This window comes from Musca vetustissima, unplaced genomic scaffold (genome assembly GCF_032173495.1).
Source record: "Musca vetustissima isolate MV318-11 ecotype Yass unplaced genomic scaffold, APGP_CSIRO_Mvet_v1 utg28239, whole genome shotgun sequence".
In the NCBI taxonomy this organism is placed as follows: Eukaryota; Metazoa; Arthropoda; class Insecta; order Diptera; family Muscidae; genus Musca; species Musca vetustissima.
Window position 1 is genome coordinate 2,694 of NW_026886361.1, and position 20,697 is coordinate 23,390.

The following is a 20,697-nucleotide window of genomic DNA, read 5'->3' on the forward strand; positions in this document are numbered from 1 at the left end:
TGTATGAACCCTACTAATCGATAATCTGACGCTAGGGTCATAAGGCTCTTTTAACCGGTATAGAACAACCATAGATCAACTCGAGAGCGACAGTTCGAAGAGTAGAGTATTGCGCCGCAGGAATATCTTCAGGTGGAGAAGGAATCACCAAAATTTACGTTAGAGAATGTGTCATCAGATGCACAAAATCATTCAAGTCGCTTGATACTACCTTTATGGTGATGTTAAACAGCAAGAGCAACCAGGAGTAGAGTACCTAACCACAGTCATTAATTTGCCGTGAACCACCAATGCTGGAAAATGACAGGGTGGTCACGTTACTGAAGCCAAGACTCTTGAGGCATTGCTACAACTTAGAAGCTATACGGTTTTCACGTACATAAGATAGGGCCCAACAAGGACAGGTCATGGGATAATACATAGCAGAGTTTTTTCCATACGAGGAATATGGAAATATTGCAGTTGAGCAAGCAATTCAAGAATACAGAGTGAATACAATCCTCGGATAACACCCGCAATCGATGACTGAAGCTACCACGACAAATCAGAGTTATTTTTGCACAATTGAGATCTGGGAGAATATTGAGTAGCCACTGATAATATCGTATATAATTTATTCACCTTTTTAACCCTACTGTCAATTCATTAAAAAATTGGACTATCGCTCGGTTTTTTGTTTTAAATTAGTCTATATGGATCTGAGAGGAACTCAAAATTATATATACATTAAAATAATATATATTTAAATCTATGTTTAAATGAAAATCTATCTAAAACAATCATAGTGAATTCGTCATAGTTTTCGAATAGGTTAAGCTTTTTTAGTTATTTTTTATTGGGGTCTAGTTTGGATGTTCCCCAACCCTTCTGCAAATTTTTGCGACCCTAGACAAGATGGGGCCATCAGGGCGACTCATGGAAGTCAGTTACTACCGTGGTTCCATAACCGTGGATTTTTATACCCTTCACCACTCTGTGGTACAGGGTATTATGTCTTTGTGCATATGTTTGTAACAGGCAAAAGGAAACGAGATAGATTCATTTTGAGAATATGCATATAATCACTTTCTGAGTCGATATAGGCATGTCCGTCCGTCCGTCTGTCTGTCTGTCCATGTTAAATTGTAAAGAAAGTACAGGTCGCATATATGATCCGACTGATAATATCGTATATAATTTATTCACCTTTTTAACCCTACTGTCAATTCATTAAAAAATTGGACTATCGCTCGGTTTTTTGTTTTAAATTAGTCTATATGGATCTGAGAGGAACTCAAAATTATATATACATTAAAATAATATATATTTAAATCTATGTTTAAATGAAAATCTATCTAAAACAATCATAGTGAATTCGTCATAGCTTTCGAATGGGTTAAGCTTTTTTAGTTATTTTTTATTGGGGTCTAGTTTGGATGTTCCCCAACCCTTCTGCAAATTTTTGGGACCCTAGACAAGATGGGGCCATCAGGGCGACTCATGGAAGTCAGTTACTACCGTGGTTCCATAACCGTGGATTTTTATACCCCTCACCACTCTGTGGTACAGGGTATTATGTCTTTGTGCATATGTTTGTAACAGGCAAAAGGAAACGAGATAGATTCATTTTGAGAATATGCATATAATCACTTTCTGAGTCGATATAGGCATGTCCGTCCGTCTGTCTGTCTGTCCATGATAAATTGTAAACAAAGTACAGGTCGCATATATGATCCGAATTGGATGAAATTTGGCATAGGTCACTTGTTTGGGCCAAGGACGTACCCTATTGAAATTGGGAAAAATCGGCTCAGATTTAGATATAGCTCCCATATATATTTTCGTCCGATTTAATGTAAACGGTCCCTATATATCTTTCGATTTGCACGAAACTTGGCACAGCGTAATGATTTAGGTCTAGAATGATGTGTGTAAAATTTCATAAAAATCGGTTCAGTTTTAGATATAGCTCCCATATATATTTTCATCCGATTTAAGGTAAATGGTGTACAAAAGTTCCTTTATATATTTCGATTTGCACGAAATTTGGCACAGCGTAATGAATTAGGTCTAGAATGATGTGTGTAAAATTTCATAAAAATCGGTTCAGATTTTGATATAGCTCACATATATATTTTCGTCCGATTTTATGTAAATGGTGCACCAAAGTCCCTATATATCTTTCGATTTGCACGAAATTTGACACAGCGTAATGAATTAGGTCTAGAATGATGTGCGTTAAGTTTCATGAAAATCGGTTCAGATTTAGATATAGTTCCATATATATTTTCGTCCGATTTAAGGTAAATGGTGTACAGAAGTTCATTTATATCTTTCGATTTGCCCGAAATTTGGCACAGCGTAATGAATTAGGTCTAGAAGGATGTGTGTAAAATTTCATGAAAATCGGTTCAGATTTAGATATAGATCCCATATATATTTTTGTCCGATTTTAAGTAAATGGTGCAAAATCCCTATATGTTTTTTTATAATAAAGAACTCAAAATGTGGCCGAACTCTGTAAAGGTGAAAAGGTGAGTATTTTTGTACGGAGCGCAATAAATTAGGTACGACCCTTAAATTAATTTACATAATTTTGTCCTGACCAAAATTTATAGGTTGCAGAAAGACCTGTTTATTTTCATATTAATGGTCCTTCCAAAATGCGACGTCTGTTAGTCTTCCATCTGTTGAATATACCCAAAGTATTGAAGGGTATCATATAGTCGGCCCCGTCCGACTTTACTACTTTCCTTACTGATTATTAGATTATTTAAGGATTTTCCCAAATAATCGTTGATTTTTTAAAGAAATGTTTTTCAGAATTTTTAATGATCAACTGAGGCTTGAATGTTTATACCCTACACAACTATGTTGTCAGGGTATTATAGCTTTGTGCAGCCTTAAGAGTTTGCAGCGCTGCGAAATATTTTGTCCTAGACCCACCTTTAAGTATACCGATAGTCATATGTCGACTAGCTGTATCGATCTAGACATGTGTGTCCGTCCATTATAATTTGTAAACACGATACAGACCACAGTTATGGACCAATCTTCACGAAATTATGCATGTAGGATGGGTTCTGGCCAATTTGATTCTTGTAAAAATGAATATAGAGAATTATTTTTCTGTTGATTTTGCATTTGGCTTTCTTGATATTGGACTTTAATTTTTCCGAAAGAATGTACTGTACCTCCCGAATACAAGGATATAGCGATGTCAAATTTTGTGCATATCCCATTTAGGATAGTTGCATTAAATTTGTTCTAAAATTGTGGAAAAAATCGTTGCTCAAAGTATAGCACGGATCGCTTTGATTTCTTTCATGAGGATCCAGGTATGGTCCAGGACAACTCCTATATTTTTCGGTGATTATCAGATAACAATATTGGGATGAAGTGGACCGAAAACTAGAAGGACTGTACTGAATATTAGTAGTATTTGTTTACCTCTAGTCGGTCAAGAGGGTGGCAAATATCGCAAAGTATTGCCCAAGCTCAGAATATAGAACCACATATAGTTCTATTTTCGTGGAAGTTGTGTAGGATATCATATGGTCGGCCCCGTCCGACTTTACTGCTCCGCTCACTGTTTTATAGAACATTTTGGAGACTGAATTGTTTAAAGATTAATTATTTCATTCACATTCCAGAATATTGGATAGGGCAAGAAATCTATGAGGAAAATGTTCAATATAACATTTGTCCTTCTTATTGTATGATGTCAAATACTACTAGAGGGTATAAAAAGTTCGGCCTTCGGAACATAAAGACCTTTTTTATATGCTCGAGTCGATCTAGACATGTGAGTCCGTCTGTCCACTATAATTTGTAAACACCTTACAGGCCACAGTTATGGATCAATGGTCACGAAATTTTGCATGTGGGATGGGTTCTGGCCAAAGAAGACCTCAATAGTTATTGGTAATGATCCGTTAATATTTAGGGGATGAAATGACCAAATATTAACCTTTTTGTCGGTCTTTGTGGTCGCTCTAAAGGCCACAATTATGACCGGAACACCGGAAGCTTGTCTGTTTTCATAATGATCGGTCAATATTTACCAAATAAAATGGACCTCGATTTTTGTGTGCAAAATTACAAAATGTGTATTCTGGGATGTATATATTTATTCCTGAAGGACATAAACCCGAGAAATTGATAGTATACCCAAGAAGGGTGGTTGACCTATAAATTGATAACAATAATATTGTCGTATGTATTCGGATGTGGTAGTTATACTTAAATATTTATAGGTGCTTAAGTATTCATATATTATTTAGTGCCCATTACCACACTAGAGGTCAGAAAAATATAGCGCTGATCGCTTTGAACATTTTCATGAGGTTCCAGTTATGGTCAAGGGTAACGCCTATCAGTTTCAGAGATGTTTAGATGATATTTAGGGGGATGCAATGAATCGGAAAATTTATTTTATTCAGATTTCCTTGAGGCCATTATTGTATGCAGAACATCACGCATTTTACACTGTGAAGAGGATACTTTGAGCGACTGTTTAGACGATGATCGGTTAATACTCCGAGGGTCAAACCAATCAAAACCTAAAGTGACCTAAATTTGACCTCGAGAAAAAACGATTTGGAAAATATGCCGGAGTTAGAAAGTGGAGCTTTTGCCCTATAATCGATCAAGAGGGTGAAAATATCGCGAAATGTTGTCAGGCTCAGAATATAGAACCGCAAAAGGTTCGATTTTCGTGGTAGTTGTGTAGAGCATCATATAGTCGGCCCCGTTCTACTCTCACTACGCTCACTGATTAAATATAAACTGGTGTATTGAAATAATCCCCATATAATGGTCCACCCTCTTATAGGTTTGTTAAAAATTCAAGCCCAGCTTTTCAACCTGAGTGTCTGTAGATTGATTCTCTGAATAAAGACTCTATTAGAATATAATTTACAGTGGCATATTCCACATAATGAATTTGGAATGTACGCGCTATGATGGTGGTCGGCGGAACGTAATGACTTTTTCTCATGTTTAAGGAATATTTTCAATCAGCCAATATGAGGGATTGTGTTGAAGAATATTTTAGATTTCCATTTTGTTATCCTCTTTGTGTAGGACTTTTTCTTGACAATCAGTGCCATTATTTGGAGCCCAACTCATCTTAAGTATGAACCCATTCTAAATACTGTTACTGCTTACCCTAGCTAAAGAGTGTCTACCTTCCTGAAAGTCTTTAGTTCGATCTTCTCCCATGGAAAGACAGTTCTTGCAGTCAACTTCGTATGAATTTCGATGTCTGTTGAAAGTTAACATCCATGGGGTCCCTTCCTACAGTATGTGATGTACGATATTATTGTTTACTAAAATCTTTGACCAGCTGCTGCAGTTCTTTCTTCAACTGGCCGGATGTGAATCTCCTACACACTTTTGCTCTTCTGAAAATTTTTATGGTGAATTTCTGCCGTTGGGCGCCAGATAGCTGTTCGTTCTTTGGCGTGAGCTAAGTAATGATATTGGTAACTTCTTCTAGTGGCATTCCAAGACTATTATGTCGATCTTGAATTTGAGTGCTGTGCTTAGCCTTATTGCTTACAATCGATGGCTGTTGATAGTACAGCATCATTTGTGAACAGATCAACGACATCTGGCAGTACTAGGTAATTAATATTCGTCGGAAACCTCTGTTTTGGTATTTTTTCTCACCTCAATGGATGGCATTCGTGAATGATAAAAAACATATTTTCAGAATACAGGTCTCGCCAAAATTTTCCTTCGTTTAACTTTTTTATTTTTTGTAACGCCAGGAAATATTGGTCCTATACTCACATAGTAGTATAACGGCCGTTATACAGCTTCTCTGAGAGTTTATTTAAATATATGGAAATCAAATTAATTAAACCTTCAGTTCTGACGCACACGATACGTCATAAAATAGTTTGAAGTCCAGCGGTGTACCACTTTCTTCATAGAAGCAGACTGACAGTGATAGAAGGCATTCCGAAGAAAAAGTGGACTAGAAATCATAATTGATTTGGCACAGACACATACAATGTATTTTTACATATATACAAATGCAAATACACACATACATACATAATGTTTGAAGGTGAAGTTTTTTGAATTGATATTCGTTAAAGCTGGATTTAAAAAAAAACCGTCCCATTTCGTACTTTGAAAAAATATTTTTTTAAAAATTCCACGCCTTTTTCAGGAGTCACCCCCTGAAAAAATATTTTTAAAAAAATCCACGCCAATGCTGGACCTTGAAACATATTTTTTTATAAAATCCACGTCTAAAGGTATCTAAGCCTATTGGTGACCCTTGAAATTTTTTTTTTAAAAAATCCACGCCAATGCTTGACCTTGAAACATATTTTTTTATAAAATCCACGTCTAAGGGTATCCACGCCTATTGGTGACCCTTAAAAACGATTTTTAAAAATAATGACCCTTAAATTGCTTTTCTTTTTTTCCAGGCAATTATGTCGACCTCATAAAAGAATTTGGTCTGCCAGACCTACCACCCGGTATACAAGCTGCACCTGGTATTTGCGGTGATGAGCGAAATGCCTACCAGACCCATAAGTCACCCGCCTACAGTATCACAAAGGATGCCATATTGACGGTACAGACCTCCAGTGTTTTTCCCGATGGCTTCCCATCGGATTTTTCCATTGTCCTGGCATTGCGTAACGAACGATCGAATCAAACGAAAGCGCCCATATTTACGATATATTCCGATGAAAGTGAAGAAGTCCTCTCGCTAAGTATCGGTCCTGAAATCAAACTGAGTTACGAACAAATCGATGCAGGATTTAATCAACATAATGATATTAATTTTGGTATCGGAATCGATGATCAGAAATGGCATCGTATTGGGTTGAGTGTTAAGGGAACCTCGGCCACGCTAAATTTGGATTGTACGAAGCAGGTTACACGTCGCGTGGAACGTTCGATGGGTAGTACCATTTCGACAAATGGTTTGATTTTGACTGGCGTTCAGATGAGCAACGATGACGGCTTCTTTATTGGTGACGTACAAATGATGGCCATTTTCGATACCCCGCAGGCGGGTTATGATGTCTGTATGAAATATGTTCCGGAATGCCGGGGAGGTTATGGTGACGATGGCTTTGGGGAGCTGGCGAATGAGTTGCTAATGTCGGGTCCTGGTTATATTCATTCAAGTTCCAGTTCAAGTTTTTCATCTGGAGGAGGAAGAGGAGCGGGAGGTGGAGGTAGAGTTTTTGGTGGTGAAAGTTTTTACACCTCCACTGGAGGTGTAAATGGTGCTGGAGGCCCTCAAATTATTTCCAGCTCTATTGGTGGAAATACCCAAGTGTTTGGAGGTGGTTCCTTGGGTACTGGCGGAATTCCGAACATGGCTACCTTTGCAGGTGAAAATAGGCAAATATCTGGCGGAGATTCTGTGGGTACTAGCGGTGGTCAAAATTTCATAGACATTGAAGGAGGCGATGCTTTATTAGGCCCGGTCTTAAATCAACCAACATTAATCGGAACAGGTTCCACAATTCAAGGTTCCCATTCGGCTGGCAACCAAGAAGCCACAATGGATTTGGATTATGGTTCGCTATTTACCTCTGAAGACAACGAACCTGAAATCACCTCGGAAGATTTAGATGCTGAGCAGATACCCGGCAAAAATGGAACTTCGACTTCAAAAAATCCGAAAAAGAAAAATAAGACGACGAAAAATTCGAAAGAACCGAATTCGGGAAATTTGCCAGCAACCGTAGATATAGGAGTAGGCGTCGAGGATCCAGTGGTTAGTGGAAATTCAAGTGGATCCGCAATTGGCAGACCATACGAAACCGGAGGACAGCCATGTTATCCAGGACCTAGAGGTTATACCGGCGTGCCTGGGCCACCAGGTGAACGAGGCCCTAAAGGAGAACCTGGAAGGGATGGTTTGTCGGGCACAGATGGTATACAGGGTCCGCCGGGTCATGTTTTTGTGGTGCCGGTGGGTTCGAAAAAAATCAACTTCTGCTTACCCATTTTTAACCTCAAAATTATTTTCAGACTCTCAACAATGGCAATGAAAAGGGTCCTGACAATCAGGCAGACCTACTAAGGCAAATGATTTCCCAGCATATGGTAGGTTCCGAACTCCTTCCCCCATTCCGAATAACTTTCTAACCATGTTTTATTTTTTCCTTTCCCCCAGATGGCTTTACGTGGTCCCGAAGGTCCAATGGGTTTGACAGGACCACCCGGTCCACCGGGCACACCTGGTCCCCGGGGTCAAAAGGGAGAACCTGGTGATGCTGGAGAACCAGTAAGTCTTAGATCGGCCCTCTCCCCTCAAATTAGTGAATTTCATTTAGAACATTTATTTGCGACAGGGTTTGCGTGGTTTACGTGGACCAACCGGTCCTCAGGGACGAGAAGGCAGACGTGGTCGTTCGGGTCGTGATGGTGAGAGGGGTCCTCAGGGTCCCCAAGGCATTAAGGGTGAAGTTGGTCCCATGGGACCGATGGGTATACCAGGTGAAAAGGGTCACAGAGGCTCTCCCGGTCAAAGAGGCGAAAAGGGTCAGCAAGGTGTTGAAGGTCACCCCGGAGAGGATGGACCCCCTGGTTTGCCCGGTCTGCCAGGTGAATTGGTAAGTCAAAACCTACATAACTAATATATATAATAAATATAACCCTGTCTCCAATTTTAGGGTCCTCGTGGCTTCCCTGGCCCTCGAGGCTTTCCTGGGCCCACCGGCAATCCGGGTCCCCAGGGCAATGAAGGTCCAGCTGGCCCCAAAGGTAACACAGGTCCCAGCGGCCAACCAGGAGCTCCAGGTCAACAGGGACCACCCGGTCCTCCAGGTTCTCCTGGACCCCAAGGCAAAACTGGCCCCTCCGGCATACCCGGCCCTAGCGGTAAACCTGGTTTACCAGGTCTCCCTGGTGCAGATGGTTCTCCTGGTGTGCCTGGTCTACCTGGACCTGCCGGCCACAAAGGTGATCAAGGAGTTCAGGGTCCCCAGGGTCCAGTAGGTTTTCCTGGACCACGAGGCTCAAAGGGAGATGAAGGTCCGCGAGGTCCACAAGGCGACAAAGGTGACACAGGAGATCGTGGTATGGATGGCGAAAAGGGAGAAATGGGTCCACCTGGTGAGAGGGGTCCAGCCGGTTTGGCTGGAGCTCCCGGTCCCGAGGGTCCTGAAGGTCCAAAGGGTTTTGAAGGTCCTCGGGGAGAAACTGGACCACCTGGGTTACCGGGAGAAAAAGGAAAACAAGGTCCTCAGGGTTTTCAGGGATATCCAGGACCATCTGGTGACAAGGGCGACAAAGGAGCCACAGGTGCAGCTGGGCCAGTTGGCATGAAAGGAGAACGCGGCGCTCAAGGTCCCCAAGGGGCCAGAGGTGAAATGGGACCCAGAGGTTTTAGAGGCTCAAGGGGTAGACGAGGTAGTGATGGCAATCCTGGACCTAAGGGTGATTCCGGACAGCCTGGTCCACCGGGACCTCAAGGTGAACGGGGTCCCCAGGGTCCAGAAGGTCCGCGAGGATTTATTGGTATGCCTGGTAGTCCAGGTGTAGATGGAAAACCTGGTCCCGCAGGACCACCGGGTGAGAGGGGACAACCGGTAAGTTTTTTCGTCAATTACAACAACAAAACCAAAACATAATTCCTCCATTTTTACAGGGCGAACCTGGAAAACCCGGTCCAATGGGTGAAGCTGGCGTAATTGGACCTCGTGGCGCTCCTGGAGAAATGGGTCCAATTGGTGAGCCTGGTATACCTGGTTTACCAGGACAACCGGGAGAACCTGGTTTACCAGGAGAATCCGGCAAAGAGGGTCCTCCTGGTCCACCAGGTCCTACAGGCAATCCGGGTCCCCAAGGTCCCACTGGTTTACCCGGATTCCCTGGCGAACGTGGACATCAAGGACAACCTGGTTTACCGGGTCTAAAAGGTGAGCAAGGCGTAATGGGTCCACCCGGATTAAGAGGAGATAAAGGACAAGATGGCGCCCCTGGGCAAATGGGTCCTCCTGGACCGCAGGGTAATAATGGTCCACCAGGAAATCCTGGAGCTCCGGGAGCTAAAGGTGAAGTGGGAGAAAAAGGTCCCGTAGGTCCGATTGGCAGAGATGGTACACCTGGTTTGAGAGGTCTACCAGGACCACCAGGTCCCACTGGTACGCCGGGTGAAGATGGTGATAAGGGAGATGCTGGTATGCCGGGAGAAAAGGGCCTCAAGGGTAATCAAGGTGAAACGGTAAGTCAGGAGGCTGAAGAGAGGGGAGGAGTTGCAGAACATTTAATGATTGTTTTATTTCTAGGGTCCCGCTGGTCCAGCCGGTCCCCAGGGACCTCGTGGAGAACCTGGCACCCCTGGTTCGCCTGGTGAAAAAGGACCACCAGGTGATCAGGGCCACAGAGGTATTAAGGGTGAGGATGGCCAACCGGGTATCCAAGGTCTGCCAGGAAAACCTGGCCTGCAAGGCTTGCCAGGTCCCGCAGGAATTAAAGGAGAACGTGGTGATGATGGCTTAATGGGTCCTGTGGGACCTCCAGGCCCGCCCGGAGAACAGGGAAGACGAGGACCTAAAGGTAAGGGGTGAGGTTGGAATTTTTTTTAAATCGGTTTCTATAATTTTCTGTGTTTCAGGTGCCCATGGTCATCAGGGTAAACCTGGCCCTAGAGGTTCCCCAGGCTTAACGGGTGCTGATGGTCCCCCTGGCCCACCAGGTCCAGTTGGTCCCATGGGCAGGCAAGGCGAGAAGGGTGTAATGGGACCTAAAGGTGAAGAAGGCAAGTCGGGACCCATGGGAGCCCCAGGCAAACCTGGCATACAAGGTGTGGAGGGTCCAAAGGGAGAAATGGGCCCTAGGGGTTTCCCAGGAGCAAGAGGAGAACCGGGTTTGGTGGGACCTAAAGGTGATATCGGTCCCGAGGGTGAAGATGGTAAACCGGGTGAACCAGGTCCTCCAGGAGAACAAGGACCGGAAGGTAGAATGGGTGAGACGGGACCACCAGGCAAACAAGGTCCTGAAGGCCCTGCAGGAATGCAAGGTCCAGCCGGTGTACAAGGCGAGAAGGGAGATAAAGGAGATGTGGGCCCAGAGGGCCCTATTGGTATGTCTGGTCCTCCAGGTCCAGTGGGTTTGCAAGGTCCTGCCGGTAAACGAGGTCTGCCTGGTTTGGTTGGAGAAACAGGTGCTCCAGGCCAAGTGGGTGCCCCTGGTAAGGACGGACAAATTGGTTTACCCGGTCCAACAGGTCCTAAAGGAGATCGTGGCAGAAGAGGACCTAAGGGGCATCGCGGTGAACTTGGTATGGTGGGCATGAAAGGTGAACAGGGCGAGAAAGGAGATAGAGGACCAAGGGGACCACAAGGTCCTGAGGGTGTTAAAGGTGATCCGGGACCAAGGGGTCTGGTGGGGCCTAAAGGCAATGATGGTCCTCCTGGTTTGCCAGGAATGCATGGCCCCACCGGTCCCAAGGGTGTGGATGGTCGGGCGGGAGATAAAGGAGATACTGGTCCACCTGGCCCTCCTGGACCACCAGGAGCCCCAGCCGAGGCTCCTATGATACCACCGGAGTTACTTTTCCAAATGCAGCAATTCTCGAGCACCAAGGCTGAGACGAGAAGAAGAAGAGATGTGGATTTTGCAGCCTTCGCTGAGGATGATGACGACTTCAATGAATTGATGGGAGTGGAAACCGTGGCAGCTCCGGCACACCACAAAAACAGTGAGGAACGTAAGAAGTTACGACGTAAAAAGAAGAAGCCAAAACATGAGGTCACCGAGGCCAATGATAAAATTGTCGATATGTACAATGCCATATATTCCATACGCCAGGAAATGGATCGGATACGTAAACCAACAGGCACGCAAGAAAATCCTGGTCGGACCTGCCGAGATCTACATTTTGCCCATCCGCACTTTGAAAATGATTGGTATTGGATTGATCCGAATGGTGGTATGCCAGATGATGCTATTCATGTGTACTGTAATATGACCAGCGGTGGGGAGACCTGCATCTATCCTGATGTCCATACGGCGGAAATGCCATTGGTTCCATGGAAATCGGTAGAGGATAAGCAATGGTTTTCGAAAATTCAGGGTGGCTCGAAGATAACCTATGATGGTGTGGGTACGGTCCAATTGACATTCTTGAAAATGTCCTATCAGGTGGCGGTGCAAAATTTCACCTACTATTGTCGTAACTCGGTGGCCTGGCATGATCGGAAGGAGAACAGCTATCACAAGGCTTTGACATTTTTGGGTGACAATGAAATGGAAATCGGAAGGGAAAGTAAGGCAGTGGAGGTGCAGGTGGTGAAGGATGAATGTGCGGTAAGTAGCCACTATTTATTTTTAAACTAAAGTGGGTCCTGAAAAAATGGTTTCTTTGTTTTCTTTGCAGAACCCTCAAGCCTCTGGATCCACAGTTTTGACGATCACATCCAAGCGTTTGAATTATCTGCCCATCAATGATTTCCTGCCTCTCGACTATACCAAGGAGAACCAAGCCTTTGGTTTCAAGGTGGGACCAGTGTGTTTTAAGTGATCCTGAGGATGATCTAATGTAGCCAGCTGAGAGCCCATTCTGACACTGCCATCTGTAATGCCATTTGTTAATTAAGTCATTGTTTTTTGTGTATTTAAGTCCCTAAATTTAAGGTTAGTTCGTAAGCTGAGAGAGTCTTCTAGGTGTGTAAGCAACGAATTTTTAGCTAATAAATAAATTTCCGATTTTTATAAAAAAAATGTTTTTATTCATTTTAAAAAAATGTAGGCCTCAGATGGACCCTTGAAAAATTTTTTTAAAAAATCTACGCTTCAAATAGACCCTTGATAACATTATTTAAAAAATGTAGGCCTCAGATGGAGCCTTGAAAAAAAATATTTAAAAAATGTAGGCCTCAGATGGACCCTTGAAAAAAAATATTTAAAAAATCCACGCCTAATATAGGCCCTTGAAAAAAATATTTAAAAAATCTACGCCTCAGATCCACCGATAGGGCTGTCGAATGCGGTTTTATAGTCGACGAATAGGTGGAATGTGTCGATGTGTTTTTCGTGGGTTTTTTTCGAAGATTTGGCGCAGAATGAAAAGTTTGGTCACATGGTGTCATTTCTATTCACCTTTGGTCTGAACCTTTTCCGCATTAAAAAGATCACACGACAAACTGTCCTGTCATTGACCATTGGCTTAACTGCTGACCTTGTGCCACTTTAAGTTCACACAGCACGCTGGATAGCACTTTATATGACGATAGGTGGTAAGGAGGCTTATTCCAGGAGTTGGCGCAAAGTGAAAATCTGGTCAATGGTGGATTTGCCAGTTCTGAAGCCGCATTGGTATGGTCTAATAATATCATTGATCATTGGCTTCAGTCGTTCACACAGTACGCTGGATTGCACTTTATATGCGATGGGAAGGAGACTTATTCTTCTATAGTTGGCACATATCGTTTTGTCTCCTTTTTTGTGCATGGGACACGGGATGCTGAACTTCCAATCATTGGGTGCATGCTCCTTATTAGCATCTGACCACCAGTCTTGAATAATTCGGCTGGTAACCCATCGGCACCTGCTGTTTTATTATTCTTCAGCCGATTGATTGCTATTCTGACTTCATCTTGGCTAGGTGGTATACTCTCTATACTGTCATCGATTATTGGTTCTGAAGTATCCTCTTCACCGCTACTATTTGATACCAGAAGTTTTTCAAATGCTCCTTCCAGATCCTCAGCACGCAGTCTGTATGTGTCACCAGGTTTCCTTCTTCATCTCTACAGGACGATGTGCCTGCACCAAAGCCTTCGATTTGGTGTTTTACCCGTTGGTAGAATTTTCGGACTTCATTCTGACTCCTGTACATCTCGATTTGCTTACGCTCACGTTTTTCTTGTTCTTTCTTCTTTTTTCTGAAAATACGTTTCTCCTCTCTCTCCTTTTCTCCCGACAGTTCTCCATCGTATTACGTGTTGCTACTATCCGCAGGGTTGCCCTATACACTCCTGATCGTACCACGGATTTCTTGATGGTGGTTTTTTGGTACCCAAGTGTTGCTTTTGCTGCAGTTTGTAGGGAGTGGGCAATTCTCAGACATTGTGCTTCTATATTATTATCGGGACAAGAAGTGCTTTCGTCAAGCAGTTGGGTAAGTTGAGCGGAGTAGGCTTTTGCTATCTGTTGTGTTTGCAGCTTTTCGACGTCAAATTTCCGTGTTGTGTTAGATCGCATCTTTGCTGCAACATTAAGACGGGTGCGTACTTTGGCTGCCACAAGTTAATATCCGAATCGATATTCGCTCCTCGAATCGATCGAACGTCTAAAACACTGGATGAATGCCTTCCGTCTATCACAACATGATCGATTTGATTTCTCGTTGTTCGATCGGGAGAAATTCAAGTGGCCTTGTGTATATCGAGATGCTTGAATCTGGTGCTGCTAACTACCATGTTTTTTGCTGCCGCGAAGTCAATCAACTTCATGCTGTTGTCGGATGTTTCTTCATGAAGGCTAAATTTTCCTACGGTGGGGTTAAATATATTTTCCCTTCCGATTTTTACATTAAAATCTCCTAGCAGAATTTTAATGTCATGGCCAGGGCAGCGATCATATGCTGTTTCTAGGCGCTCATAAAATATGTCTTTGGTCTGCTCATCTTTATCTTCGGTCGGAGCATGGGCGCAAATAAGACTGATGTAGAAGAACTTCGCTTTTATGCGGATTATAGCAATTCGCTCATCTACTGGAGTGAATCTGAAGACGAGGTCTTTTATTCTCCTATTAACCATAAATCCGCAGCCAAATTCATGTCTCGTTTCATGGCAGCTATAATACAGGGCGTAACATTTTGATTTACTTACGCCTGTACCTTTCCATCACGTTTCCTGTAAGGCAATAATATCGGCTTTGTACTTCTTGAGTACAACCGCCAAAGCGAACACTGCGTCTGTTCTGTACAATGTGCGCACATTCCAAGTGCAGATTCGCAGATCGTCGTCCTTTATACGTGTGCGAGGGTCGTCAACATTAGGTGGGGGTTTGGTTTTCTTTTTCTTTGCTTTTTCATTGTAGGTTCGGTTTTCCGAGTGTGGGCAACTAACCCGACGCCTCAACCCATTTTTTTATAGTTCTTATGGGTGAACTCGCGGTACATATTAGTTCACTATTTCATCGGGTGATGAAAATATCTACCCCAGGTGACACCACGGGGACGTCAGTGTCCACAATTGAGATGAAAGAGGGACCAAGATAAGCCTGGACTTCGCCATGTTAAAGCCAATCAGAGCCGTTGCTTGGTATCTATCATCCCCTACGCCACCTACAAAAATCCACGCCTGTCTATGGCCTCTGAAAAAAAAATATTTAAAAAATCCACGCCTGTCTACGGCCTCTGAAAAAAAAATATTTAAAAAATCCACGCCTATCTATGGCCTCTGAAAAAAAAAATATTTAAAAAATCCACGCCTGTCTACGGCCTCTGAAAAAAAATTATTAAAAAAATCCACGCCTATCTATGGCCTCTGAAAAAATTATTTAAAAAATCCACGCCTGTCTATGGTCTCTGAAAAAATTATTTAAAAAATCCACGCCTGTCTATGGCCTCTGAAAATTTTTTTTAAAAAATCCACGCCTGTCTAGGGTCTCTGAAAAAATTATTTAAAAAATCCACGCCTGTCTATGGCCTCTGAAATTTTTTTTAAAAAATTCACGCCTGTCTAGGGTCTCTGAAAAAATTATTTAAAAAATCCACGCCTGTCTATGGCCTCTGAAAAAAAATTTTTAAAAATCCACGCCTTGGATAGACCTCAGATTTTTTTAATTTGTTTTTTTTTTGGTGTTTCACTTTTATTTAAATGCCTCTAATTTCGTTCCATTTCCATTTTGGGCTTATTTTTTTACCTCGCGTAAAAAAAATGTCGAAATATTTTGCCCAGACACGTAAGCAAGCACTGAATTTGTTATCCCCAGCAATTAGAACGTGAAACATTATAAATCCATTACGTAAATATTTGTGTTAACGTTTTTTTTTTCTGTTTTACGTTTCATATTTTTCAGGATTTCTCATTTTTGCATTTCTACGACAATTTTTTTCGCAGTTATTCATCAGATGTTTGGACCATATTTTATTGTGATGTTGTTTTTTGTTATTCGCCGGAATGAATTAATATGCAGTTCCATACACCCAAGGAAAAATGTTAGTTAAGAAGGACACTCAAAGGTTTCTCACACATAGAATACGAAGAGGTCTTCCTTTTAGCGGGAGATTTTCATTTCGAATAGGAATCCTAGTTTTTATCGGATATTTTTCTTCGAGTGTATGGAAAAAATAACATTTATAGCACATGCCAAAACAATTGTAATGCCCAAATACATACATTTGGACAATGCTGTGTATTTTTTTTTGTCGGTAGTAGTTAAAATTTGTCGTGGCACAACAACTGGCCATTAATTGTCGCTGAAAGCCTTCTATTTGTTAAGGACTTCTCGGGCATTGTTTTATGGAACAATTTTCGTTATATTTTCTTTTTTGGGATACTTAATTTAGATTTATTTGAAGAGACATTAGCAACTTCGTTTAGAGAGGAGCGATTTGGAGGACTTTATTTATGTTAAATTTCAATAAGAAACGTGGACATTTTTTCTGAGACCAATCCAAAAAATATATTTTTTTAAATAAATTTTTCACAGGCCTATATTGGGTGGCATAGGGGATGATAGATACCAAGCAACGGCTCTGATTGGCTTTAATATGGCGAAGTCCAGGCTTATCTTGGTTCCTCTTTCATCTCAATTTGGGATACTGACCTCCCCGTGGTCCCACCTGGGGTAGCTATTTTCATTACCCGTTGAAATAGTGAGCTAATATGTGCCACGAGTTCACCCATAAGAACTATAAAAAATGGGTTGAGGCGTCGGTTTAGTTGCCCACTCTCGGAAAACCCATCCTACTATGAACCAGGGATCAGCGGAGCAGTATAGTCGGACGGGGCCGACCATATGATACCCCACACAACTTCCATGAAAATCTATTTTTCTGTGGTTCTATATTCTGAGCTTGGGCAATATTTCGCGATATTTGCACCCTTTTGACCGACTAGAGGCCAAAAAAAATATTACTAATATTCAGTACAGGCCTTCTAATTACTTGTCCAGAGTCCTTTCACCGTGGATTGTTTTGTAATCGATCGACCATAAAAAACACAAAAAACACCATCACTGGAACCTCATGGAAAATGTCAAAGCGACCGGCGCTATTCCCGCCCTCTAGTGAGGTAATAGGTTACTAAATAATATCTGAACGAGGAAACGATAACACAAACGAATATCGTTTCCTTGTGGTTGTTGTATTTTCGATAACATATAACGCGACGGATGGCTCAACGCGAGCATTCTGCTTAGCCTTTAAGTGTAACTGCCACATCCGAGTACATACGACAATACAATTGGTATCAATTTAAAGGTCAACCAATAGGACCAATATTTCGCGGCGTTACAAACTCTTGGGGCGGCCCAAAGCTATAATACCCTGACAACATAGTTGTGTAGGGTATAAAAAGCAAAGAAAAAGAAAACCAAACCCACCTAATATTTACGACCCCCGCAAACGTATAAAGGACCACGATCTGCGAATGTGCACACTTGGAATGTGCGCACGTTGTACAGAACAGGCGCAGTTTTGGCTTTGGCGGATATACTCAAGAAGTACAAAGCCGATATTATTGCCTTACAGGAAATGCGATGGAAAGGGACAGGCGTAAGTAAATCAGACGATTACGCCCTGTATTGTAGCTGCCATGAAACGAGACATGAATTTGGCTGCGGATTTATGGTTAACAGGTGAATAAAAGACCTCGTCTCCAGATTCACTCCAGTAGGTGAGTGAATTGTTATAATCTTCTTCTTAGCGCCCATGCTCCGACCGAAGACAAATATGAGCAAACCAAAGACATAATTTACGAGCGCCTAGAAACAGCATATGATCGTTGCCCTGGCCATGACATTAAAATTCTGCTAGGAGATTTTAATGCAAAAATCGGAAAGGAAAATATCTTTGGCCCTACTGTCGGAAAATTCAGCCTTCATGAAGAAACATCAGACAACAGCATGCGGTTTATTGATTTCGCAGCAGCAAAAAACATGGTAGTTAGCAGCACCAGATTCAAGCAACTCGATATACACAAGGCCTCTTGGATTTCTCCCGATCAAGCAACGAGAAATCAAATCGATCATGTTGTGATAGACGGAAAACATTCATCCAGTGTTTTAGACGTCCGACGTCGACGAATATCGATTCGAACAATTTCCTTGTGGCAGCCAAGATACGCACCCGTCTTAATGTAGCAGCAAATGTGCGATCTAACACAACGCGGAAACTCGACGTCGAAAAGCTGCAAACACAACAGGTAGCAGAGGCCTACTCCGCTCAACTTACCCACCGGCTTGACGAAAGCACTTCTGGTCCCGATAATAATATAGAAGCACAGTGGCAAAGAATTGCCCACTCCCTACATATTTCAGCAAAAGCAACACTTGGGTACCAAAGACCACCATCCAGAAAACCATGGTACGATCAGGAGTTCGTAATGCTACTGATGTAAAAAACGCAGCCTATAGGGCAACCCTACAGACAGTAGCAACACGTAATGTGATGGAGAACGATCGGGAGAAAAGGAGAGAGGAGAAACGTATTTTCAGAAAAAAAGAAGAAAGAGCTAGAAAAACGTGAGCGTGAACAAATCGAGATGTACAGGAGTCAGAATGAAGTCCGAAAATTCTACAAACGGGTAAAACACCAAACCGAAGGCTTTGGTGCAGGCACAACCTCCTGTAGAGATGAAGAAGGAAACCTGGTCACAGATATAGACAGCGTGCTGAGGATCTAGATGGAGCATTTTGAAAAGCTTCTGGTATCAAATAGTAGCGGTGAAAAGGATACCCCAGAATAATAATAGATGACGGTATAGAGTGTATACCACCTAGCTAAGTTGAAGTCAGAATAGCAACCAATCGGCTAAAGAATAATAAAGCAGCGGGAGCCGACGTGTTACCAGCCGAACTATTCAAGACTGGTGGTCAGATGCTGGTCGGGAGCATGTACCAGCTGATTAGTACAATTTGGTTAGAGGAATGCATGCCCAATGATTGGAACCTCAGCATTCTGTGTCCCACGCACAAAAAAGGAGACAAGACGATATGTGCCAGCTATAGAGGAATTAGCCTTCTTCCCATCGCATTTAAAGTGCTATCCGGTGTGCTATGTGAACGATTGAAGCCAATGGTTAATGACATTATTGAACCATACTAATGCGGCTGCAGACCTGGCGAATCCACCATTGACCAGATTTTCACTCTGTGCCAAATCCTGGAAAATACCCACGAAAAACTCATCGACACATACCACCTACTTGTCGACTATAAAACCGCATTTGACAGCCCTATCCGTTCAGAGGTGTTTAAAGCCATGTCTACGTTCGGCATTTCTGCAAAATTAATACGGCTACGCGGGATAATTTTGAGTGGCACAAGGTCAGCAGTGAAAGTTGGAAAAGACCTCTGGGAGCCCTTTAAAACCGAATGAGGATTCAGACAAGGCGACAGTTTGTCGTGTGATCTTTTTAACATCCTTATGGAAAAGGTTATACGAGACGCAAAGGTGAACAGAAATGGCACTCTGTACACCGAAAAACATATGTTACTCGCATACGCCGATGACATCGATATAATGGATCGAACATTGCGAGCGGTAACAGCCATCTTTGAACAAATTGAAAAGGAGTCTGCCAAAGTGGGTCTGGCAGTAAACGACGAGAAGACCAAGCTGAAGGCAACAACGCGCAAGACGTCCAGTAGACTAGGAACTTGAGAACTACAGCTTCGAGGTAGTTAAAGATTTTATATACCTTGGTACCGCCATAAACAAAACGAATGACATCAGTTTTTAAATTCGGAGAAGGATTGTGATCGCCAACAGATGCTACTATGGTCTAAGTAAGTAGTTTAGAAACAAGGCCATCTCCCGCCAGACCAAATTCACACTTTACATGACGCTGATACTACCCGTGCTGTTATATGGATCTGAAGCATGGGTACTTGCGCAAGTAGATAGGACAGCTCTTGGGGTGTTTGAAAGAACATTTCTCCGAAAGATCTACGGTCCGATCTGCGTCGACGGTGAATATCGACGTCGAATGAACCACGAGCTTTACAATTTATACGCGGAAATCGATATAGTCAGTCGTATTGAGCTGCAGCGACTACGATGGCTAGGCCATGTTGTTCGAATGGATGAGAATGCCCCAGCTCAAAGGGCATATAAAAGCGAGCCTACTGATGGTTCCCGTAGAAGGGGAAGGCCACGAATTAGATGCATCGACCAAGTAGGAAACAACATCTTGGAACGTGGTCTATCGAATTGGAGGTGATGCGCACAAGACCGACGCGCTTGGAAATCGTTTTTAAGCTCGGCTTATGGAACAACCATTCTGTAACAAGCCAGCTAAGTAAGTAAAGTAGGACAGGCGTAGATTTTTTAAATAATTTTTTTTTTCAGAGTCCTATATAAGGCGTATATTTTTTAAATAATTTTTTCATAGTCCTATATAAGGCGTAGATTTTTTAAATAATTTTTTCATAGTCCTATATAAGGCGTAGATTTTTTAAATAATTTTTTCATAGTCCTATATAAGGCGTAGATTTTTTAAATAATTTTTTCATAGTCCTATATAAGGCGTAGATTTTTTAAATAATTTTTTCATA

General features: G+C 42.4%; 1 protein-coding gene across 1 annotated transcript; it reads left to right on the plus strand.

Annotated features, from left to right (window-relative positions):
• Positions 1 to 6,425: 6,425 nt before the first annotated feature.
• LOC133333855 (collagen alpha-1(I) chain-like) lies at positions 6,426 to 12,490 on the plus strand (the record flags this gene model as incomplete). The annotated part of the gene is made up of 10 exons (XM_061542166.1): positions 6,426 to 7,933; positions 7,993 to 8,067; positions 8,138 to 8,248; positions 8,316 to 8,576; positions 8,637 to 9,554; positions 9,614 to 10,189; positions 10,254 to 10,524; positions 10,583 to 11,640; positions 11,719 to 12,276; positions 12,347 to 12,490. Coding segments are annotated over 10 exons (5,480 nt in total), but the record flags the coding sequence as incomplete, so codon positions are not given.
• Between the last annotated feature and the right edge of the window lie 8,207 nt (positions 12,491 to 20,697).